A 23,026-nucleotide genomic window follows, 5' to 3' on the forward strand; every position below is an offset into this window, starting at 1 on the left:
GGCCCTGTTCCAATACATTTTAAAGGTTGAAGCAGCTATCAGAGTGAGCCTAAAGGAGGACCCTGTCCTCTCTGATGTCCTGCTTTGGTTGCTGCATCTTCAGTTTCTTGAGGTCTTGGAAGGATAGACACCTGCTTTTATGCAGGCCTTTTAGTGCAACTTCAGCAGAGTAAATAACCAGCAATGGAGAGAGGGCTCTTGGCATCCCACCGCCTGCTTGTTCTAAGTCAGCAGTTATGGAAGGCATGAGGTTTGTTCCCAGCTGTGTGACCTTAATGTCAGCCCTCAGGGATGGAGGCAGGAGGCCTGTTGTGAGTTCAAGGCTAGTCAGGGCTATACGGTGAGCTACATAGTGAGACCCAGTCTCTCTCTCTCCCACGAAAGTCACCTTTTCCAGCTGCCAGCATCACACAGTTAGTAGGAAGCGTCACAGAGACCTGCCGGGAGGACCCACTCACTCCGGGAGCCTGAGACCTTCCTGGAGAAAAGGCCTGAGACTTGTGTTGTTCCCTGAGAAGACGCCTCCTCTGCCTCAGGAAGTGAGCACTGAGGATGTTGGCAGTCCCAACCAGCTGCCACCCCACTGATATATTCTACCCCTTAGCCATTCACATCCTGCTCCTCTGACTGACGCTCCTCTCTCCCTCTCATGCCTCCATTCATCCCGTCCCCTTGTTCACTTTCCTCTTGCTAGTCCCAGACTCATTTCTTGGGATGTGGGACTGAAGAGTGGCTGGTGGGCATGGGGACAGCCATTATCCTCCTGCTTCTCCAATGGAACAGGCCTGACACTCCTATCTCCTCAGAGATAAAGTGGGTACCTCTAAGAAGGAATGACCTGGGACCAGAGGGCTTAGATCGCTGCCACCCTCAGCACAGAGGGAACTCTGTCCAGAAGGCTGAGTGCAGAAACAGAAGCAGGCTCCTCCTTTACAAAATAAAGTGTTTATTATGAAATTAGAGATGGAGGCCCCTCCCCTTCCTCCCTTTCCCCTCTTCCCCAGCTGCTCCCCTTTCTCTCCCCTGTCCCTTCCCTTCGGGGGGCCTAAGAAGCACACACGATGCCCGGAGCTAGAAGGCCCAGGGCAGGCTGACAGCCGGGCAGAGCTCCAGGGAGGTGGCCACGCGGGGGCTGAAGCTCTTGCCCCGGGAGGTGAGCTGGCTCCCTTCTTCCTTCCGCTGGAAGCCAGCGGAGCCAGGATGAGGCATGAGTGATGGATGGAACCATGCAGGCAGGTCTATGAGGAATGGAGAGTTGGTTTAGAAGCAGGATTGGAGGTCCCCCGTTCGCCCCCCCCCCCCGCCCCCAGTCCTATGTAGTCCACGGACAATGACCTGGAACAGAGCATCTCCTGCAGTAGGGTGGGGCAGCAGTGGCTGGAAGATTCTCTTGCTTTTGGGATGGATACCAGGAAACAAAGAAACAGAACCAACAACAAACAAACCAAAAAGCCAGGGACTTAAGGAGAAGGGAGGAGGAACTTGTGTGTAGGAGACAGAGCATGTGTGTGGGCAAAGAAGACAGTCTGAGCGATTAGAATTACTAGACAAAAACAGCCACACAGTCACAGTGAGAACAGAGGTTGGGTCAGTTATAAAACCCAACCCCCGACAGTGGAGAATCACAGACAGGGATCTCTGGAGAAACACACAGACCGACTGAGGAGAGGGAGGTAAAAGGGAGGGTACCCGGGGGAAGGAAGGAGGGACAGACACATCGGGCCCCAGGGCTTCCCCCACCTGCCTGGACCCCGTGGGGCTCACTCAGAGGGCCAGTGCGGGCTGCCCCACCGCAGCGCAGCAAGCCGCAGGGTCAGGGCCGGCCTCAGGGGGCCGGGGGGTCCTTGGCCCCATACAGCTCAGCCAGAGTGCGGAAGAGTGGGCCCCAGTCATCCATTGGCTCAGAGGGGTTGGGGACACCGCCAGCTTCGCTGCCTGAGCCCAGGGAGCTGAGCGAGCCGCAGGAGGAGCCTCGGCCCTCATAGCCATACACCTGTACCGAGTCGTACGGAGGCACACTGGGGTCCTCGTCCGCCTCGTGCAGCCGCAGCACCAGCAACTGTGCCACATCGGCGGGGCCGGGTGGCCTGGGCTGGCGTGGCGCTCGGGTCCGCGGAAGCACGTCGCGGCGCACCGGCGGCCCGGCTGCTGCTGGAGGAGCAGCTCCGTCTGGGTTCTGCAAGGCTGTGATGTCAAAGGCCTCGGTATCCTCCTCCCCACCGCCCTCGTCATCATAGGTGATGATGTTCTCACGGACATCCTCCTCCTCCAGTACCATCAAGGCTTCCTGCTTCTGCCGCCTCAGGGCCACGAAGAGCACCACCAGGGCTGCACAAGAGCACACAAGCCACCGAGCCAGCTGGTTCCCGTGAGGGTTCAGGTAAAGGCTGAGGTGGTATGGCCAGAGGTTGCAAGCCCTAGATCTGACATTTGGCAAAGGTTGCTTTGATTCCTGCCTTAACCCTTTATTTGCTTTGCGTGAATTTACGTGGAAAAAGTTTTATCCCCTTAGTGTTCGAAAGATTAAAATGAAACATTCATGATGTGCCCAGCACCACACTTGACGCCGAAGAGCTCTTTACCTATATAAGGCTGGTTACTATCACGGATATGAGACAAAACGTTTTCTCTTGGACCTATCAGGCAGCAGAAAATCCTGGCCCAAGGGGGTCACTCATGCCCTATGTCTAGACCTGCTTTCTCCCTCCCCACAGAACAGACCTAGATACCACACCTTGTCCCACAGCGGCCTGACTCACCAAGTAGGGTGCCCATACAGGTGACAATGGCAAGCAGGGCACCCGTGCTGAGGCCAGTTGGTGAGAGCTGAGCCTCGGGCCAGCAGGATGCCATGGAGCCATCCGGCCGGCAGCGACACACACTGATAGTGAGCGTGGCGGTGCTGCTCAGGGCTGGCTGTCCCCAATCCCAAAGTTCTATAGGAACCAAGTAGGGGGCCTGGCGGGGTGGAGCAGGGCGGGAAGGCAGCAGCAGGCTGGCAGAGCCGTCTGTGGGAAAAGTAAGGTGGCTGGGGCACCTTCCTGGAGGGCTGGTCCAGCCTATACAGCCAGCTTCCCAGGCAAGGCTTATGTAAGAGCAAACAGATAACTGTACATGCACACCTACCTTCTGCTGGGCTGATGGTTCCACAGGTGGGGTAGGGGTGTGGGAGGGAGAGGAAGGAGACAGGCATGGGTGTGGTTGCAGAAGGCCACCCACCTCGGTTGTCCCGGACTGTAAAGTTGGCATCAGGGCCCACAGGACCTTGAAGAGAGACTTGGCTACTGTTGCCAACTTCGTCTCTGTCTAGAGCCCGGATGACCTGAATCAACTGAGAGGAAGTGGAAAGCCCTTTCAGTGGAATGGCTGCTGGAGGCCTTGGGAGCACAACCCATCTACGTCGGCTGCTTACCTGGCCAGGGGCTGCAGAATCACACACAAACATGTCGTAGGGCTCAGCCAGATGGGGAGCATTGTCGTTTTCATCCAGCGTCTGGATGGCCACTTGCACGCGGGAGGATTGTGCAGAGCTATCTGAAGCCAGAATACCAACATATGTACACCATAGATGCACATACAACATACATGGTTTAGGGGTATAGATGTAACACAGCATGCACACAGAACAATATGAGATAACGTGTAACACAGGAGCAGCAAACTATGTTAAAGTGGGTGGGACTATACAAATGCATATGTGTTCACGTAGTAAGATATTTATTATACAATACACATGCAACAAATATTCAAAACTGATGATGCACACACAGCAACTCATGCAAGATAAACACAGCATATGCATAAACAGAAATAGAAAAGTAAACAGAAAGCACACACAAGGTGTGCAGATATAAACCATGGAATATATAAACAGTCATACTGTAGATACAGTAGGTGGGTGTTAAAAACAAACACACACAAAGCAGATATGAACAGTGAATGTGGCATTAACCCCCCATCCAACCCTGGCCCAGAGACTGCGTTTTCATGCACAAGCAGAATGGACACACACACACGGACACACACACACACACGTCAAAGGTCTGGGGAAGCTGTCAAACAGCAATTTGTATCACCGAGAGTTGACCTTCGTCCTTCGTGGTCTACGGGTACAGAGCTTAGGCCTCACCCTGCGTGTCTCCTCACCATCATCTTACTTTGTTTCTCTTGTCAGGGTCATTTAAGAGAGAATGCTGAGTGAACTGAGCTTCCTCAAGGATGTGGGAGCGCTGGCTGGTCCTAGTGAAAGGGGCTGAGTTCACAGGTTGGGGCAGGGCAGGCTATGTGGGATGCCTGGCCCTAAGGTCTGGGGTAACTGGACACGGAATGATATGGGGTCCAGTCTTTCGTTGCAGTAAGGGCCATGAACTCCTAGCCAATACCAGGGTGGGGGTAAGAACGGGATTTGGCAAGAGTACGAGAAAACAGCGGACACAGACACACAGAGCTACATAGAAACAAGCAACCAGACACAGTGCAGTAATGTATGTAATACACACTCATACACATAAACCATCTCTACAGATATGCATGCATGCCGGAGAGACCACAGCCGCACAGATGAACAAGTACAAATACATATATTCAACACCCGTGAAAAGCAGGAAGTCAGAGGAGATAACAGCTCACCCTGCAAACTGACTGGCCATTTAGGTTCTATGTGAGTTTGGGAAGTCACTTAACTTCTCTTTAGATGAGTTTCCTCACTTGAGAACAGGGAACTAATCATATCTCCCTAATCAAATTGTGATGATTGAATGAGTCAATCCGTTTTCGGTACTTAAAATAGTACCTAATGGACAATAAGCAATAACTCCTCCATTCACAATTGCTCACGTATACAAAGTATTATCTATAGCTACTTGTGTACACCACTATACACATTCAATCACATGCACAAATACCAGAAACACAATAATATAATTCTATGCAAACACTAAAGTGTGAGCACATATATCGTTATAGACATGTGGTCTCAAGTACATGTGTGTATATGTACATATATATAAATATATATATTCATATTTAAGGGTCTCGTGCACTTCAGGTTGCTCTTGAAATGACTGTCCTGCCTTAGCCGTTCTAGTGCTGAGATCACAGGTATGTGCCACACAGCTGTATACTTCACACATATGAATTACATCCATTCCTGAGTACAGGACCCTGTGTACATATACAGACAGCTCTGTTGACATGTGCTGACATCGATAGATACACTCGTAAATTCAGAAACAGCGGGAACGCAAGCAATGGGGTATAAGGTGCTACTTACAGAAGGCTGAGGGGTTTTCCTGTCTCCCCAGGGCAGAGACCTGAATCAGGTGCTGCTGACGGTTGTGGGGGCACCAGAGAGGCTGCACACATGGAGCCGGCATGCTTCCCTACGTCAGTGTGTGGGGGCAAGTCCCTGCAAACTTCCTAGAAGGGCTCCCTTTGGGGGGCTGCTGACACACTCCCACATAGTCCCTTTCTGAGCAGCGTGCTAGCACACAGGCTGGGAGGTATAGTTCTGGGGTTGAGCAAATCAGTGAGGCAGAAGTGTCAGGTAGGGAGACTGCGTAAGTAGACCCTCTATGCCAGTCTGAGGGCGCCCATTTCATGAGGAGGCTCCAGGCCAGGGGCCAGGAACTGAGCAGATGAGGGTGCCGCGGATGTCACTACCCTTCCCCACCCACATTCAGGGATGGCTCTCTGCCAGAACAAGGCTGTCTCCTCAGGGCCCAGGACTCCTCACCCAGCTCTGTGGCCAGCACGGTAAGGTTGTGCCAGACACGAGCCTCGCGGTCCAGGAGCACTGCTGTTCGGATAGTGCCGTCTTCAGGCTCAATGGAGAAGCAACGCTCTGGATCCGAGTAGGGGAGGATGGAGTATCTAGGGGAAATGGGACTGATCTGGGAGCGGCCACCTCTCCCCTTCCCCTTCTCTCCCCTCTGCCGATCTGTACCAGCCAGTCAGGGCCGTCAGACAGGCTGGAGTTCTCTGGGAGGTCCTAAGAGTTAGGGGGACTGGACTGGATAGGCCTGGTAGACAAGGAGAAACACTACCTGTGTTTCAGACTTGGAGACTCTGTTCTGGGAACCCAGGGACCTGTGTTTCATCCCTGGTCTGCCTCAGACCAGCTGTGTGACCTTGGGGAAACCATTTGACCTTGTTTAATCAACTGCAAAATGGGAATAACATCAGCACCCCTGCCTCATGGGCTCATGGGGCTGTGTCAGGGATGCTAGTCTGGAGGGTGGAAGCGCGGTTCACGAGGGAGACCGTGCCAGATCTGGAAATCCACTGTCACTCACATGGCCTCTAAGACAACTGGCGACGATACCTACTTCATAGGGACATTGTGGGGACTCAATGCCACGGACTGGGCAAAAGGTGAAGCGCTTGCTCAACAGAGATGCATTCATCAAATGAGATTCCATTTGCTTGTACTGCCACTAGGAGGCGCCACTCCAAAGAAGTGGGTGGAGAGCAGGGCTGTGGTCACTGAGGCGCTCCAGCCTTCCCCTAGCACCCAGGCCTGCCGACCAGCAGCAAGCTGGCACAGGAAGTGAGACCTTCGCTAAGGGATATGATTTGCCACAAAGATGCCACATCCCGGGACTAGCCACCTCCGTGGTCCTTTCAGGAAGCCTTGTCCCTCCCCAGCTCGCGGTCCAGCTAACCTGATTGGGCTGGCCGGGGAGTCCAGGTCACTGGCTGAGACCCGGCCCACCAGGGTGCCGGGAGCTTTGTTCTCAGGTACTATCAGGTGGTAGGTGGCCTGGGTGAAGACAGGCGGCTCTGGGGCGTCCTGCACAGCCACTCGCACAGAGGCCACGTCCTTGAAGGGACCCCGCCGCAGGTAGGCTGGGTCGATGAGTGTGTTGGTGGCTTCTACGCGGAAGGTGTAAGAGCGGCGGGTCTCGAAGTCCAGGGGCTGTGATGAGGGGAGACAGAGAATGATGCACTGGGAACTGGGGTGGACCCACCTCACAGGGGCAGAGTTGCTTCACTCTGGGCATCTAGTGCCCTGGAGAGATGTGGCCTCAGAGGTCACAGTGGGAGAACACTGCTCTAAGCCCCACTGTAGACTTGTTAAGTAACCTTGAGACACTCATTTTCCCTTCTAGCTTTCAGAGCCTCATCTAAAAGGGACGATCAGTATGGCCTCCACGCTCTAACACAGGGGTCCTAAGTAACGTCCCAGGAAAACGAGTTAAAAGTTGGCCAGTGGGTTGGGGAGGAGCGAGGGGAAACTGAGCCTGCAGTGCAGGAGGTCTTTTGTTTTGCTTGTATGTTTCTTGCTACTGGGGATGAAATCTCGGCCTCTGGGGCATGCTAGGCAAGCTCCTACCAATGAGCTTCCCGCCCCCAGCCGAGTCTGCGGGTATCAACATCGGAAGGCTAACCTTCCGGACAGTAAGGAGCCCGTCCTGACCCTGGGAGTCTGTGCTGATGCTGAAGGCCTCTGATCCTTCCCCATCCAGGATGCTGTAAGCCATTAGGGCATTGTCCCCTAGGTCTGGGTCCTGGGCCTTAAGCCGGCCCACCAGGGTTCCAGGTCCAGCTGTCTCCACCACAGAGAACTGGTATAAACCTTAGAGGAACAAGGAGGAAGATGTGTTCTTAGAGATTCACTAGCCCTCCTGCCCTCCCCCAGCAAGTCCTTCTTCCAGGGTCTGGCTGGGGTGGGACCGGGGACGATGGCTTCTCCGGAAGCTGGAGGGGCAGGGCAATCAAAGAATTGTCTGGGCACAGAATGGCCCTCTTACTCTGAGGGAACTTGGGGGGGTTGTCGTTGACATCACTGAGGGTGACTGTTACTGTAGTACTGCCTGACAGCCCCCCCATGTGGCCACCCATATCCTTGGCTTGGATCACCACCAAGAACTCCTCTTGGGTCTCCCGGTCCATGTTGGGGATGGCTGTACGAATCACTCCTAAGGGAGAGACACTGGGTCAGGGGTGTTCGTCCCCATGGCTGCCCCACAAGGTTCCTGGGTCCATTCTCACCAGTCTGGGGGTCCACAGAGAAGAAAGGCAATCCATCCAGCACAGTGTACACCAGTTTGGCGCTGTTCCCGTAGCTGGGATCATCAGCATCGTGGGCAGTCACCTGGATTACGGATGTCCCTGTGGGAGATTCCCGTAGCCCATTCAGCAGCAGCCAGGCCAGGAGAGAAGAGTAGAGTGAAGAAGGCTGAGTTAAAGGAGTTCTAGGGTAGACAACAACAGCGCAAGAGGGGGCGAGAGAGCTCCAGGAAAGCTAGGGCATTCAGAGCTGGGGTGCTCACCAACGTTAGACATCTCGGGCACTGTGGCATGATAGGGCCCAAGGGGAAACACAGGCGGATTGTCATTGATGTCTTGCACTTTGATGATGAACTCTGATGGAGGCTCCAGGGGGCGGTTAGAGGCGCGGTCCACAGCTTGGGCCAGCAGAACATACTGGGCTTTCTCCTCCCGGTCCAGGCTCTTGGTCACATGGATATTGCCTGTGGCCTCATCAATCACAAATACAGTGCCTGCCCCCTCCCCAGTCAGCAGGTACTTGGTGCGGCCCTCACCCCGGTCAACATCTGAGTGCAGCTGTAAGGGTCAGAGAAAATGGTGGAAATCTCTGAGTGCAGAGCCACGGGCTAGAGTCTAGGTTTGGGTTGAGTGTTAGGAAGGCTAGAGGACCAAGGTCATTGCAGAGTGATGAAGGTACAGAGCAGGGCCTGACAGACCAGCCACAGTACACATGGGAAGGGCTGACCCTTACCTTGCCGATAAGGACAGGCTCGGGACCAGAATATTCCTCAATGACAAAGAACTGGTTCCAGACCCAGCTCCTTCGGGTCCGCAGTGGTGCAGGACCTGTGTGTCCCCGGGACCCTGCCCAGGCTGGGACTGGAGCTGCCAGGCGCCCCATGCAGCCCCAGCCACCCAGCCAGGCCAACAGGAGCCTCACGAGGCCCCACATGTTTGGAATCCAGCCAGGGCTCTTGTTCACTGGCCCCAGGTGCTGCGGCTGGGCAGGGCCAGGTGGCCCATGAGCTGGGTGGGGAAGATGCGTTGAGGCTACCCCATGGATCCACACCTGTAGGACAGGTAGCTGCTCAGGATCAAGGAAGTCTAAATCCTACTCCTCTCCCAAATTAGATACTGAAGCCCAGATCTCTGAGAAACCAGACATCCACTGCCCAGAACCCAGCCCAAGCCAGACAACCGGATCTTTTCACCTAGCTCTGCCTGGATTCACCTCCAGCCCTCCAAGCCCATAAACCTCTTGAAAGCTAGGGAGGAAAAAGCAGAGGGGATGGATGCTAAAAGGACTTGGAATTTCAAATCCTGTCCTGTCCTACCTTGGGCACACAGCTAGGGTACTAGAAAAGGTAGGTGAGCTAACAGAGAAAGGGTTTAAAATTAAGAGGTTGTATTCATTGACACGTAGCCTTCCTTATCCACAGGGTCAGGCTGAACGATAAGGAGTGCGCCCAAGTCAGGCTGGGACTTAGAACCTACCCCCACCCCCGAACCCCACCTATCCAGACTGTCCCCAGCCCACTCTGCCAGCTGCAGTCTTTAAGGGGAACTGTTCTAATGGAGCAAAGTGGGGGTAGAATTGGAAGGACTGGGAGCAGGGCTGCAGGCAAGGAGCCTGAGAGGTGAGGTGGAGGCTGACCCAGGGGCCAGCGACAGTGGGCTCAGGGCTCTGGATCCAGAAACAGGGATGATCGGGCAGACAGGGAGACCAGATGAGAAAGACAGAAGAGAGAGAGAGAGAGAGAGAGAGAGAGAGAGAGAGAGAGAGAGAGAGAGAGAAGCAAAGGAAGCAGCCTTGGTGTCTAAGAGGTAGCAAGGAGTCCTAGGTACTAGGCATGGGAACTGGAAGGGGCAGAGGAGCGTTCTGGTTACGAGTGTGTGTGTGTGTGTGTGTGTGAGATCAGGCCTCGGGAACTTCATTCTGGTAGAGTAAGCTACCAGGAGCAGTAGAGGGAGGGAGGGGCTGCGGGAAAGGAGCTAGAAAGAGAGGACCCTTCCCATTCTCTCCCTCCTCTTGAAGGGGCCCACGGTCAGGTGCCCTTCCTCCTCGCCTAGAGCAGACACACACCTGACAGGCCGTTTGTTCCCAAGAGAAAAGAAGCCAGAGGGCAGCAGGGGACTAGGGAGGCAGGCGGGACGAAGAGAGAAGGAAGGAAACAGAGGAGTGGGAAACACGGTAGCAGGAGAAGAGGAGAGGAGAGGAGAGGGGGCAAAGGAAGGCAACGGGAGAGGAAAGGAGAGCGGGAAAGGGAAAAGAGAAAGGCAGAGGAAGAAAAAGGCAGAAGAGAAGGGAAGAGACAGGACAAGAGGGAGAGAAAAGGGGCAGAGAGGCGGAAGGGTGAAGAGAAATCAGTAGAGGCAAAAAAGGAGAGGTGTGTGGGAAGGGAGAGAGCAGAGCGCGGGAGAACCGAGCCGGTACGGCTCGCAGCCAGAGCGCACTGCACCCGCCAGGATTCCCGACCCGGGCAGGCGCCCTTACCTGGCACTGCCGAGGGGCTCGGTACTGCGAGCAGCACCCCGCCCGCCTCCGTCGCTGGCTCCCGGGGGCGCAGCTCCAAGCAGATCCAAGCCGGCGCCGCGGCTCTGCTGCAGGTCTGAGCGGCCCCGGCGAGAACAAGGGAGCGAGACGGAGGGGCGGGGGAAGGAGGCTCCGCCTGCGGAGGAGAGGCGGCTCGCGCGGGAGAGGAGAGCCCAGCCTCTCCGACCCTCCCCGGCCAGTCCCCGCCCCCGCGGCTCCCGGGCTGCGGGGCGCATACAGATGCGGGGCCGCTCCAGGGCCGGCCCGCAGCGCGGCAGGGTACACACACGGGCAGGACAGCCAGGCTATTGCGAGGGCCTGGCGGAGGGCCCCAAGCACAAATGGCCAGCACGGCACCTGCGGAGGCACACGTGAGGTGGGGCCCCGGGAAAGCACTGCGGGAGACCCGGCTTCTCGCTCTGGGTTGGGGTGCAGCGGCGAGGCTGTTGCCTCGGGTTCTTATTGCAGATCACAACAGCGAATTGAGTCGGCTAGGGTGAGCTTAAGGACGCAGAGGCAGCGGGGGTCTGGAGAGGTCGCCAGGGACAGGGGCAAGATATCGATGGGGAGAGAATCTTTTAGGGAAGCTCTTTGCAAGGATCTATTCTTGAGTGCTTGCGCCCCCTGGTGGCACTTGTGGAAAGCATCTTGAGGGTGACCAAATGCCTAATTGTGCAAGGGACTGGGTAGCGGCCCGGGCCAGCTGTTGGGGCCCTACAAAGGAAACAGGACACACTTTCCCAGAATGAAAAAGACTACAGCTTTGGGTCGAATAGAGCCAAAGCGGGGATGAGGATTCTGGCGGCTGCTCCAGAAGAATGCAGAAGCCCAGCATGCTCAGAGCCATTCAACCCCTTTCACCCAGACCCCAAGGAAAGGCACTCAAACACTAGTTAAAACTAAGTCAGATTTTTATTTTTCCATAGACCACATCATTTAATAATAAAAAAAATAAAAATAAAAATTGAACAAAAGGAAAAGGTGGATATAAAGTGGAACCAGAGGGCAAGAGGCTGCAGAGCAACAGAGACTGGGAACTGCAGGGGCCCTGGGACTCAGGAGGAGGCTGATTCAGCTCATAGGTGACCCAGTCCCGGCCCCGGCTGTTCCCAAGAGGCTGTGCGTGAGTACCCAAGGGAGGTGGAAAGCAGAACGGAGGGAAAATAAAAGGTCTGGGGCACTTGGCTATTCCCATTTCTGGTCAAACCCTTCCCTCCATAACCTAGCTCTTCCCTCTCAACACCTAATGGGAAGAAAGGAGAGGGCTAAGTTCCAAGAGATAGGTTGGGGAGAGATTGCCACTGCTCCATTTGGTATGTGGGGATGGGTGGCAGTTATAGTCAGCACTGAGCAATGGTGTGAGACCCTTGGTTCCAGGGTGGTGGTGATTGTACCTATCCCTCTGTGGCCTTTAACCTCCCTGGGCAGAGTGGCAGGTACCTGCAGCTCTCCTAGTTTTTCTCAGCTAGCGGCGCCCACCCCGGTCCCGTACAGGTGTGCTTCGACTCCGGCTTCTGCTGTGGCGCTTGGTGTCTCTGCGATCCCTCTCTCTGCCTCGGTCTCGCTCTCGTTCCCTATCCCGATCTCGGTCACCCCTATCCCTCTCTCGTTCCCTGTCCCTCTCTCTCTCCCTGCTGTGCTCTCTTCGCTTCTCCCGTTCTAGCTGTCGGTTCCGTTCCCGCTCAGCTTCCTTCTCCCGCTCCTTCTGTTCTTCTTCCTCTCGTTCCTTTCGCCGCTTCTCCCGCTCCTTGGCCCGTTCGGCCTGCTCTGCCTCCTTCTGAACAATCTGTAGTCAGGCAGAAAGGGCAGAGACAAAGTGCATCATAGTCCTGTCTGAACTGGTCCCACTTTGTGTATCTTGCCCCAGTACCTGAATTCCTAGCTCAGGGTCACTGTCAGTTTTGCTGTTAAATAGGAAAAGAGCAGGCATGGGGGATGGGCTGTGCACAACCTCCCCATCCATGTGGGGCCAGCACTATCCATGTGCTGTCTCTTTGGTATTTCCCTAGCTTCCATCAGTCTAGATGCAAACAAATCCGAGTAACAATAAGCCCAAAAATTCTCCCAAATTTTAATTCACATTAAGGGGTCAGCAAGACAGCTCACTGTATTAAAGTCCTTGTTAAAGCCTGACAATGGAGTTCACCCCTGAAACCCATAAAGGTAGAAGGAGAACCAACCCCACAAAATTGTCTTCTGACCACCACCACACCCCCTTCCAACATACACACACTAACAGAATGCTTTAAGTCTCATGGAGAGCAATTCTAGGTACTGAAGAAAGCAGAAAAGACTTGTATAAAGAAGACTTTATAAAACATGCTTTCTCAGCTATCAATTAAGTTCCAAGAAGTGTGGGTAACACAGCCAGCTTCTTGACACCCACAAGTGGCCACCTTCACTTTCCCTACAGCACCCTTAGTGGCTCGCTCTCTTCATCCTCATATTGTCTCTCTCCTCTCCCAAATAGGGATTCCCTGTGTAGCCCTGGCTGTTAGTGGCTGGTTTTCTCTCTTTTGGTTTTTCGAGACAGGGTTTCTCTGTAGCTTTGGAGCCTGTCCTGGAGCTAGCTCTTGTGGACTAGGCTGGCCCCGAACTCACAAGAGTTCGGCAGTGGCTGTTTCTTGAGGTCAGCTTTCTGCAGCTTCACTCGTGCCCACCCTCCCCACATCAATGCCAGGGCCTACTCATCCCCTGGGCACAGCAACCACTTCTAGCTTTGCCATTGCTCAACAAAGGCGACCACTCACCTGGCTTTCAGTCAGTGGGAGCCAATAGATACAGGGAGCTGCCTTAGTCTTACGGAAAAGGTCATCCAGCAACTTGGCAGGTGGCTCCTCCTGAGCCTTTTCTGTGTGGGAGGAAATCATCACCATCAGATGCATAAAACCCTCCGACCCCACCCACCTGGGTCCCTGTCCCTCTAACCAGGAGGAGACACGAACGCCCTACCCTCCTAAGTACCTTTCTTCTCACTCTTCTTTTCTTTAGATTTTGCACGCTCTTTGCGGCGGCGGTCACGGGACCGTGAGCGGGAGCGGGGACCCTCTCGAACTTTGTCCCGATCCCATTCTCGCTCAGACCGAGTTCTCTCCCGACGTTCCATTTCTCGCTCCCGTTCTGCCCACTGCTCCCGCACAGCTCGTTCCTGCTCCCGTTGCTCTGCCCGGGGGTGGGGTGGTGGCTGGACTGGGGGTGGAGGTGGGGGGTGCAGGGGCCTTGGTGCTCCCTGATCCTCTGCCTTCGTTTCAGAAGGCCGATCAACCAGGAGTCCCCGGTGATAGTCCAGCTGTGGGCAGAGGGATAAGGACAGTCAAGACAGAGGTTAAACCATTTCCAATGAAGGAGTCCAGGTACCGAGGATACAAAGAGAGGAAAAAACCACAGTGTTAGTGACTGCAGGTTTGCTGAAGGCCTCAGAATCCACCCAATATGGCTGCCTCTGCCCATTCCCTCCTTTTCCTCAGGTTTCTCACCTCGTCTTGCTCAGCATAGTCAGCACAAAGGAATTTGGGGTTGGACTGGGGCCACTTGACCCCATGAAGAGCTGTGCGGGTGGCAACGGCTTCCTCTACTGTTGAGTACTGGTAAGGAAGAAGCAGAGAGGCATGGTGTATCTTTAGTCCTCTCCACTCGCTACAGTGCCCAAACTGCTCACAAAAGTACACGCCACAAACTCAAGAGTCAGCCTCTGCTCACCGTTACAAAGCAATGAGATTTGATCTTGTCAATCCAGAAGGCCTCTTCTACTAAAGTTCCTGTCCGCCCCAGTAACTCCTTCAGCTGGCCTAAAGTGAAGGGACGAACCTGCCAATGAAAATGAACTTTCAAGGTCTTAAGGAAGGCAGCACACCTATACATCCAGCACTAAGTATCCAGAGCAGGGCTGGAGAGATGACCAGTGGTTATGAGCACTGGCTTCCTTCCCAGAGGACCTGGCCCGAGTCACAGCACTCACAGGTGGACACTGAGAACTTGGAGAGCATTAGGCTCGCAATTGCCGAGGCTCTCTCTAGCTCCTACCCAGTGTGATAACCCTAAAGGAAAGGAGCCCACAATAAGGAACAATGACTTACCAAGTTGGAGATATGAACAATGTTACTGATCTTGCCCCTGGGTGGGGAGGGCACCTGGGCAGTCCGGACTGGGTCATCAATTGTAATGGAAACTCCAGACTTCTGCTGGCTAATGGACCTCCGGGTTAAGGTCTCTCCTAATGTTACTGAAAAGAGAGCGCAAGAGCAGTTTTCAGGAGTCAGCCCTGCTGGCTCACAGCCCCCCCTCCTTTCATTCTCTACTCAGCAGCCACTCTCCCATCCAGATGTGCCAACTTTCAAGGGCAGACCGGTCTCCTTAGTGTGGAGACTTGAACATCAGACGACTCAAACCCAGTTCCAAGCAGTACCTGGGAGATGCCAGGCACAGAAAACCTTTGACATGTAAGGCAGAAGGCGCCAAATGCCCAAATGGTTCCTATGTGGTCCTCAGAGAATTCAGACACCTCACCCACCTTTCTTCACTTCATGTTCCACAGGTGGAGGCAAGGCCACCTCTACTGACACCTGGGGAGGTACAGGGGGTTCTGCTTCAGGCTCCTTTTCTTCTTCCTCTTCCCTCTGCCCATTCTCCTGGCCCTCTGCAGGCACTACCTATACAGACAGGAGGAAACAGGCAGTCGGTCACCACACTGGCACATTCTCTTCAGACTCTGGCTCCCACAGAGACAGCAGTGGCATCAACTTCACACACCCCGTCCACTGTGGGGCGTTATTCTCGGTGACTCCAACTCTTGGTTTAACGCAGGGCCTATGAAGTCCTGGCAGCCCTAGAGATCCATATGTGCATCAGGCTGGCTCTGAATTCAGAAACCTGCTTGCCTCTGCCTTCCTGGAAATAAAGCCATGTGCCACTATGCCTGGCTAAAAAACTTTTATTGAAACAAAAACAAACAACATTTAACTACTTGTGTGCCTACATGCACAGAGGCAATGGTCCCTGTGGAAGTCAGAACAACTTTCCGAGCTGATTAATTTCTACTACATGGGTCCTGAGGAGTGCGGTCATGCTTCCCAGTAGGCCCTTTACCCACTCACTGAACAATCCTGCTGGCCTGGACCTTGTTTTCTGCATGAGGGAAGATGTTAAAGTACTATTTGAAGCTTTAGTTTCAATTCTGGTACTGAGGCATGAGCTGCTCAAACAAGAGTAATGAACTGGTATGGTTGTCCTCTGTATCTGAACCCAGCCCTCAGCTGTCTGCTCTTACCCACTGCCTTACTCCTGATGCCAGGGTGCAGTACTTTTACCTGAGTGACAGTTCGGCATATTTTCAGTCCTTTGTCGTGGGTTCCATCGTCACCATTCCGCTCTGTCTCGTCCTCAGAGATCCGGGAGTCGTCAGCATGAAGATCCACAACAGCCTCCTGCCCCGCCAGGGGTTTGATGTCGGGGATGAGGCTCTGGGACACAGACAGCCCCGCCACCCCGTTACACTGGGCCCATGTCTATCCCCACCTGAACATATCGCACCCCCTTCCCTGTCCCCCACCTCACCTTGAGTGACTCGGTAGTGATGCTGATGGAAGGTTTCTTCTGGGTGGTGGCGGTGCTGGCTCCCCAACGGCGCTTTCGACCAGGCTGGCCCCCCTCTGTGTCACTGTTTCCGGCTTGCACCCCCTTGGTAGCTGCTGTCCCCAAGAAATAATAGGACCCAACAGTTAGATGGCCTCAGGCTCCCTGTTAGCTCAAACCATAACACGTAAAGAAAATACTCTCTTTGGGGGTGGGGTGGGGAGGGCACTAAGGAACTAGGGAAGGATGATGTTGATTCTTCCTCATAGATGGAAACTATTTGTCAGAAGCGAAGGGGGCACCTAGCTGGCCGAACCCAGGACACGAGTACACTGCAAGACTATATGACCTATGACCACCTAATGAAGTTCTGCAATAGGTGTGTGGGCGGGCATGATGATACAAACCTTTAATCCCATCACTTGAAAATGTAGAGGACTATCTGTGAATTCAAAACTAGCCTGGTCTACCAGGCCAACCACCTGAGTTCCTCAGTGGGAGACAGTTAAAATGACTGTAAGAAGCAGTCATTTAAAGTAGAAAATGGTAAGCATTTTTGGGAGTCTAACTACAAATTCAAGGTCAGATACCTGAAAGAACAATATTCCTCTCAGAGCTGGGTGTGGCAGCACATGCCTGTAATAATCCCAGCTCCCTGAGAGGACCTTGGCAGGATTCAGTTTGCAACCAGCCTGGTCTATGCAGCAAAGACCTTGTCTCAAAAATCAGTACAAATGCCGAGCAGTGGTGGCGCACGCCTTTAATCCCAGCACTCGGGAGGCAGAGGTAGGCGGATCTCTGTGAGTTCTAGGCCAGCCTGGTCTACAGAGCTAGTGCCAGGACAGGCTCCAAAGCCACAGAGAAACCCTGTCTCGAAAAACCAAAAAAAAAAAAAAAAAAAAAAAAAAAATCAGTACAAAGAAGAGCATAGATTGGAAACCATCTGAGGCACAGCACTCTCCCTAAACGTGGCTGGAGCTGAGGAAACTGGTGTGCTCTACTTGTCTATCTTGGGCAAGGTCCTAGGTCAACCCTCAGTAACACACCCACAGGTAAGTGGAGAAACAACAGGATTGGCTCAAAGGGGAAAAAAAGAAACCTACATGTGTAAGGGAGGCAAAGACTCACTAGGTAGAGGGGATAGGGGAGAACTGCCCCCTACCAAGAATGCTATTGGGAAGAACTGGGATTCTATTAGTCTGTGAGCAATTTTTATAACTTTTGCCAGGGATTTGGAGCTAGACTTACAGACAACGGAGATTTTCCTCTTGAAGGATTTGGGCATCGAACTCTGTATGGAGAAGATAAGGAAGAGAGAGAGAGATACCCCACAGAGAGGGGGGAGGAGGTTAAATGGGCAATCTTAGCATAAATGCCAAAGACACACAGAGACAGAGAGAAAGAGACACCAACAGATAGAGACCAAAACAGAAGCAGCAAACGGCAAAAAACGAAGCAGAATCAATGCGAGTTAGAGGAAAACTTAAAACCAAATATTACAGGGAAACTCGTCTATTTCACCTCACACCAGCGTATTAGCTTTACCAGAAATAAGCTAGAAGGAAGTCAACCTCCCAGCTACTTAATTCATCTTTTTTTTTTTTTTTTGAGACAAAGTCTCACTATGTAGCCTAGGCTGGCTTCAAACTTGTGGCAGTCCTCCTACCACAGCCTCCCAAGCGCTGGGATTACAGGCATGAGCCACCATGCCCAGCTCTCTTCATCTTCAACAGGATCTAAGGGATGAGGATATCAAAACCCAATGAGCTACGCCCAGACCTGGTGCCTGGGTCCTCTCAGGTCCTTCCTTGCTAATGTGAAAGATACAAAAGAATCAGCTCTTGAGATGGCAACTAAACTTTCCTTTACTCCCAGACGCACAGTCTGACATCTTAACAGGACGTGGGGTGCCTGCAAAACACTCAGACCAACCCCATCATGGAGAGTACTACACTAGATTCACTGAAGATGAAGCTCCAGTCAACAGCTAGCAGAGAACTGAAAACTATCTCCTGGGTAAGGAGGTTTTGGTAAAGGGCAGGCAGCCCCAGGGGAAGCCTCAGCATCTCTAGCCACCACTCTTACTCCAGCAGAGCCTTAACGCTATCCTTCAAAGAGGGTTCAAACCTCAGGGGCTCTGGCCAAGGGTTAAAACCAAAATCAACCCAAGAGACAGATTTGGGCAAGTCTCTTCCCAGACACTCAGTGGGAGTAGTAATACAGACAGAACAAAAGTATTGGAGGGGGGGGGGGGGAAACGACACACAACACACTTTTAGATTTAGGTGCTTATTTCTGGAAAAACTAAGACTACCCTCCCTACCACCCACCCTTCTAAAGGGTAGGGCAGAACCCTCTTATCCTTCCCCACCCACCCCCAGCCCCGCCTGTGTCATCTAACCAAGTCTCCTTGGTCTCTGTTAAGGGCCAGCCTGACCCCTAGCTGGGTTGCTCATGATGGGTAAGTTAGTGAGAAAAGGGGGAGGGGGGAAGGTCAATTAAAACAATAAAAACACGAACCAAATAAATAAACCCAACAAAAAAAATCAGAGAAATAAAGAAATGAAAATAACAGAGTAAAGAGGAAGTAGAAAATAAAGGATAAACTAGGATATGACAAATGTTCCAGGTACCATCTCACACCTGGGATCTTCAGTTCAGCCAATCGCACCTCACTGTGTACTGTATCTAGTCAACCGCCGGTCCAATCAGAATGAGCCCTCCCTGCTAGGCGTTGTGCAATTGGTGGGGGGTTGGGTTGGCAAAAAAGGTGGGCGCACGGCGTGGTAGTCAGCGCGGCATTGCCAGAGTCCTCCCAGGGGCGCAGGGGAGGCGGGAGGGAAACGTGTGGGGGGACGCTGCCCAGTTTCCAAGATGTCAAGACAGTTCACTGGCGATGGCCAGACTCAGCGAGGGGCGGGGGGGATGGGGACAGAACATCAGTCCTGGCCCTGTAGGGCATCATCTTGCAGTCCCTGATGAGATGGCCTGTGAGTAGCAGGAATGCTCCTTGCCTTTTATGAGGCAGGCAGGACCCTAGTCCACCAGTGGCAAGCTGCAGCAAATACCACCACCCAATACTTGGAATCCAGGTGATGACTCCAAAGTCCCTTCCTCCTCTGAATGTAACTGGGGAGGGGTCCTTTCACCGAGGAGGATCATGGAGCCTCTGATGAAGGTAGCCCGGGGCAGTAGTAGATGAACTTCCCCAGGACCTGGAACACATTCGGCAGAAAGATCGGAATATGTGTCTTCTGGGTTGTGGTTGGCATCTCCTCAGGGACTCCAGCTGAGACAGTGGTTCCAGGCAGGTGGATGAATGAGTCCCTGCCTCCAGGGATGGAGAAGTTGGAGCAACCAACATGCTGCTGCCCTTCACCATGGACAACAGGGACCATAAGAAAGTCCATTTGATGAGCAAGTGGTGACACATGGGTTGGGCTGTCATCAGCTTTAAATCCCTGGGGTAGAGACCCTAGACTTCTCTGCAGGGTTTCTAGTCGGCACAGCTTAAGCCATGGGTCCCACTCAGTGTTTACAGCACGGCACTGTGATCACAACACTGCCTCTCTTAGGTCTCTTGGTCCCTAGATGGGAACCCAACAGTCTGTCGCAAACAAGGCAACCCACAGTCTTTGATAGGTAAGGGCATGTGGGCAGGCGCCCCAGCACTGGCACAAACTCTTCTTGGGGTGTCCCAAGTAGGGAGATGATTCAAGTCCACCCCTTTCCAAATGCTTTTGTTTTCTCAATACGAGTCTCTCCACAACAGTGCTCTTCTTAGCCCCCTGATGTAAGCAAGACAGGGAGGCAAAGGGGCCCATCACAGGAGCCCATACACATGCCCCCTCTGGCCAAGACACCTGGATAGCAGACTCGGCTCTGATTGGGCGGCTCAGTAGCAGCGGGTGGGTCCAGAGGTAGAGGCGGCATCAGCGATTGGCCAGTTGGGCAGGGTTATATTTTACGGGCGGATTACCGTACATGAGGTACTTGGACAAAGTTTTACGGGGAAGAAGGACCTTGTAATAAATAATATTCTGCACATCAAATCACTTTCACCGGCCCCCACCCCCGCAACACACACCAGAGAAAGGCTACACACACAACAGCCCCTCCCACCCTACAATAATACCACTCCCAAACCCTGCTAATTCTATCTCTTTAAGAGCCAAGAAGACTTCGCTGGCTCCAATGTGGGTAACCTCTTGAATTGGGTACAGGAAAAAAGGTAATGTACACACACACAAAAAAAAGGAGACAGAGGAGCCTTATGGATAACCCCAGTGCTGGCTTATAAGAAGTGTACCTCTGTAATGAGACCACTGGGGGGCAGAAGAGCAACAAAAAATTCCTCCGCATGGTTGATCTGGTAAGAGCCACCAAAGGCCACTAGGTGGCGTTGAGTGCCATCAAGCCTTTAAAAGGGAGGGAAAGCTCAAGGAGTTAGCTTCACGTGAGCTTCAGCAGCAGGAAAAGCTGTGCCTGGGCTTCAGAAAAAAGGACCATTAACAGATCTGCAAATTATGAGTCTGGTCTGCACTACTTCCCACGTAGGGAAAGGAAATCAAACAGCCCTGTCCCCATCACAAGGGGTATCCCTTGCTAAACCAGCGAATTCTCCTGATCCAAGGCCCTGCCTTGTCCCCTCTGAAGTCATCCCACTGTGTAAGAGGGATCACTAGGATGGTCTAGTCTCCCTAGGCCCACGTTCTGCCCACCCTCCCAATCAGGTGGCTTGGCTAGTTACCTCTTTCTTCTCCTCTTCTTCAGCACTGCCCTCTGGGCGGTCATCATTGCTGACTTGGTCTGCAATAGGCATAGGAGGCTCTGGAACCTCATTTTCAGGTCTGTTTTCACTTGTGTCCATGGTCACTTCCTCCTTCTCTTCACTGACAGGATGAAAGAGGTTGAAGGAAAGGGCAGGAGAGAATGAAGGGGAAGAGAGAGCAAGATGTTAGCTTTGGCTATAATATCTCAGTGTCTCCTTACTTGGGTGGGATTGTAATAGCTGCCTTTTAGATCACACTAGAACTTGGCCAGCACAGGAAAGTGGGAATGTTTCCCGTGGGGAAAAAGCACGGATTACAGTGACCGATCATGGCCACCTAGTACCCAGATGGGGACAACACTGCTCTCTTCATGTGGACACCCAGGACCCAAGAGTTCTCAGGCACTAACTCCACAGTTCTCTTGCCCAAAACAAACATCTTCCTTTAAAAAGTCCTTCAAAAGTTACTTCGACTTGTCCATCGGCCTGTGGTCTCCCTATCCCCTAGCCACAGGCACCTTTACATAAGGATCTAAAGGAAACCTGGTTCCTTTATTACAAAGGCATGGCTGTAGCAAATGATTCTGGCCTTGTGCTAAATCAACGGTCTAATAAGCAAGTGCCTCATAGTCCACATGATCTGGAGACACCAGGTACAGAGAAGGGCGAGGGGCTACAAGGAGAGTGCAGGGTTGGGAAGCACAAACCCTGGGAACCCTGAAACTGCTGAGCAAGTATGGAAGCTGGGAGAGTCAGCTTCCAATTTTACCTGCTCACAGTAAACTGTTCTTACATTTGACTCTTCCCCAGTCTCTCCCACTCCCTCATTTCAACTTCCAAGAGATAAAGAGCAGTCCTCCCAGGTCAGTACATCCCCTCCCCTCCCCCCAAACATGGAACCCACTCTCCCACAAGTTAGCACTCACTTCAGACAAAGAAATCCAGAAATTCCATTAGATAAAATACCTTCCTACCTTTCCATCACCATCCCTAACTTCTAATTCCCCCTGCCCCACTACTAGGCTTAAAAAACAAAAATCAAATCAGGATGGTCAGGGGCCCAAGTGACAGAGAAGGAAAACCAAGCCTCCCCAGGTCAGTAACTAGTACCGGAAAATCCAGCGTTCCCAACAGGCTGTCTGACATACAAGGGGTCAGAAAAGCCTCCCTAGGGTAGGCAGGGAGAGATGCAAAACTGAGGGGGAGGGGGAAGTCAGGATTGGGCCCCCAGCTAACAGGCCCCCACAGAAACACGTGATTTGTCCGCTTAAATCTTGAAGAAAGGCTTATCAAAAGCCAAACCAAAACAAACGACCTATTTCTTGGAGAGGGCAACTGGGGCCAATTAGAAACCAAGCAGGAAGGACAAAGGGAGAAAGCGGAATGCCTGAAAACAGATCAAAATGAAAGACAAGTGAAAGCCATGAGGAAGCTAGGGAGGCAGGCGGGCTGGAGGTGGGGAAGGACACATGGGGATGCGAGGCTCTCACCCTTCTTTGCTGTCTGATAACATGATTATTTTTCTCCCCCTGGAAGTGCTGTTTATCCCTTTCTGGAATGGAAGAAATAACAAAAACCAAACAAAAAATCCTAAAAAAATTAAAACAAAAAACAAAACCCCAAACCAAACAAACCACCTTCCTTGCCCCGAGATCCCACCACCGCTTCCCAGCCACCCGATCCAGAGAGAGAAAATCAAGATGCAGCAACCGGGGATCCAAAAAAATGGTAAATGGAAGGGGAGGTGGTGGTGGTGGAGCGGGGAGGCTAAAATAGATCTGGCTTTTAAGAGATAAGCGTTTAAGTCCTCACGGCAAACCCCGAGTTCAGCCGGATGGGTCTCTCTGGAAGAAGAGGAGGAAGAGGGCCAGGCTGCTGGTTGTAGCTGGTTCTATTGTATTGGCGAAGCGGCAGCGATCAGCCGGAGACATGCAGGGGAGCCATCTTGCCACTTACCCAGCAGCCCGTGTGTGCGGATGGGGGAGGGCCCTGATGCAGCAGGGGAGGGGAAAGAGGGAGGGAGCTGAGTGAGCAAGGTTCTTATCCTCTGGCAGGCCACAGGGAGTCAACTGGCTCGAGAAGCTAGGCCTTTTCCCTTCTTTTCTCAGGTTACCACAGCTACAGAGAGACTTCTAGTGCTAACGGGGCCAGAATGCTTT

At 52.9% G+C, this 23,026-nt stretch overlaps 2 protein-coding genes across 4 annotated transcripts in view; both read right to left on the minus strand.

Annotated features, from left to right (window-relative positions):
- Window positions 1-997: 997 nt before the first annotated feature.
- On the minus strand, window positions 998-10,658 carry Cdh24 (cadherin 24). The gene is made up of 13 exons (XM_050126200.1): window positions 10,487-10,658; window positions 8,744-9,061; window positions 8,274-8,568; window positions 7,993-8,112; window positions 7,752-7,919; window positions 7,389-7,576; window positions 6,663-6,916; window positions 5,735-5,871; window positions 3,413-3,534; window positions 3,220-3,331; window positions 2,760-3,008; window positions 1,336-2,328; window positions 998-1,238 (listed from the first exon to the last, which is right to left on the minus strand). The coding sequence occupies exons 2-12, from the start codon at window positions 8,942-8,944 to the stop codon at window positions 1,826-1,828; spliced, it is 2,349 nt and encodes a 782-aa protein (XP_049982157.1). The 5' UTR covers window positions 8,945-9,061; window positions 10,487-10,658; the 3' UTR covers window positions 998-1,238; window positions 1,336-1,825.
- Window positions 10,659-11,418: 760 nt separating this feature from the next.
- Acin1 (apoptotic chromatin condensation inducer 1) overlaps window positions 11,419-23,026 on the minus strand; it is a 44,034-nt gene continuing 32,426 nt past the window's right edge. The window contains exons 1-12 of one of the 3 annotated variants that reach the window (XM_050126199.1): window positions 22,680-22,831; window positions 20,847-20,988; window positions 17,345-17,387; window positions 16,079-16,212; window positions 15,832-15,984; window positions 15,036-15,174; window positions 14,602-14,747; window positions 14,225-14,332; window positions 14,002-14,109; window positions 13,490-13,814; window positions 13,276-13,376; window positions 11,419-12,311 (exon numbers count right to left, since the gene is read on the minus strand). In XM_050126199.1, the coding sequence (XP_049982156.1) occupies window positions 11,991-12,311; window positions 13,276-13,376; window positions 13,490-13,814; window positions 14,002-14,109; window positions 14,225-14,332; window positions 14,602-14,747; window positions 15,036-15,174; window positions 15,832-15,984; window positions 16,079-16,212; window positions 17,345-17,387; window positions 20,847-20,966 (1,698 nt within the window). In that variant the 5' untranslated portion in view covers window positions 20,967-20,988; window positions 22,680-22,831 and the 3' untranslated portion in view covers window positions 11,419-11,990. Of the gene's footprint in view, window positions 12,312-13,275; window positions 13,377-13,489; window positions 13,815-14,001; window positions 14,110-14,224; window positions 14,333-14,601; window positions 14,748-15,035; window positions 15,175-15,831; window positions 15,985-16,078; window positions 16,213-17,344; window positions 17,388-20,846; window positions 20,989-22,357; window positions 22,656-22,679; window positions 22,832-23,026 lie in introns of those variants that run through there. The other 2 variants (XM_050126198.1, XM_050126197.1) reach the window with 2 other exon arrangements.

The sequence above is a fragment of the Alexandromys fortis genome, unplaced genomic scaffold (genome assembly GCF_014885135.2).
Source record: "Alexandromys fortis isolate MF-2015 unplaced genomic scaffold, M_Fortis_MF-2015_v1.1 scaffold_258, whole genome shotgun sequence".
NCBI classification, from domain to species: Eukaryota; Metazoa; Chordata; class Mammalia; order Rodentia; family Cricetidae; genus Alexandromys; species Alexandromys fortis.

Excerpts from the sequence above, each read along its gene's own strand:
- Cdh24 (XM_050126200.1), bottom strand. The coding sequence starts at position 8,944 with ATGTGGGGCCTCGTGAGGCTCCTGTTGGCCTGGCTGGGTGGCTGGGGC. Across the intron at positions 7,577-7,751 it reads CCCCCCCAAGTTCCCTCAGA|GTTTATACCAGTTCTCTGTG; the intron begins GTAAGAGGGCCA and ends TGTTCCTCTAAG. Across the intron at positions 6,917-7,388 it reads GGCTCCTTACTGTCCGGAAG|CCCCTGGACTTCGAGACCCG; the intron begins GTTAGCCTTCCG and ends CCCTCATCACAG.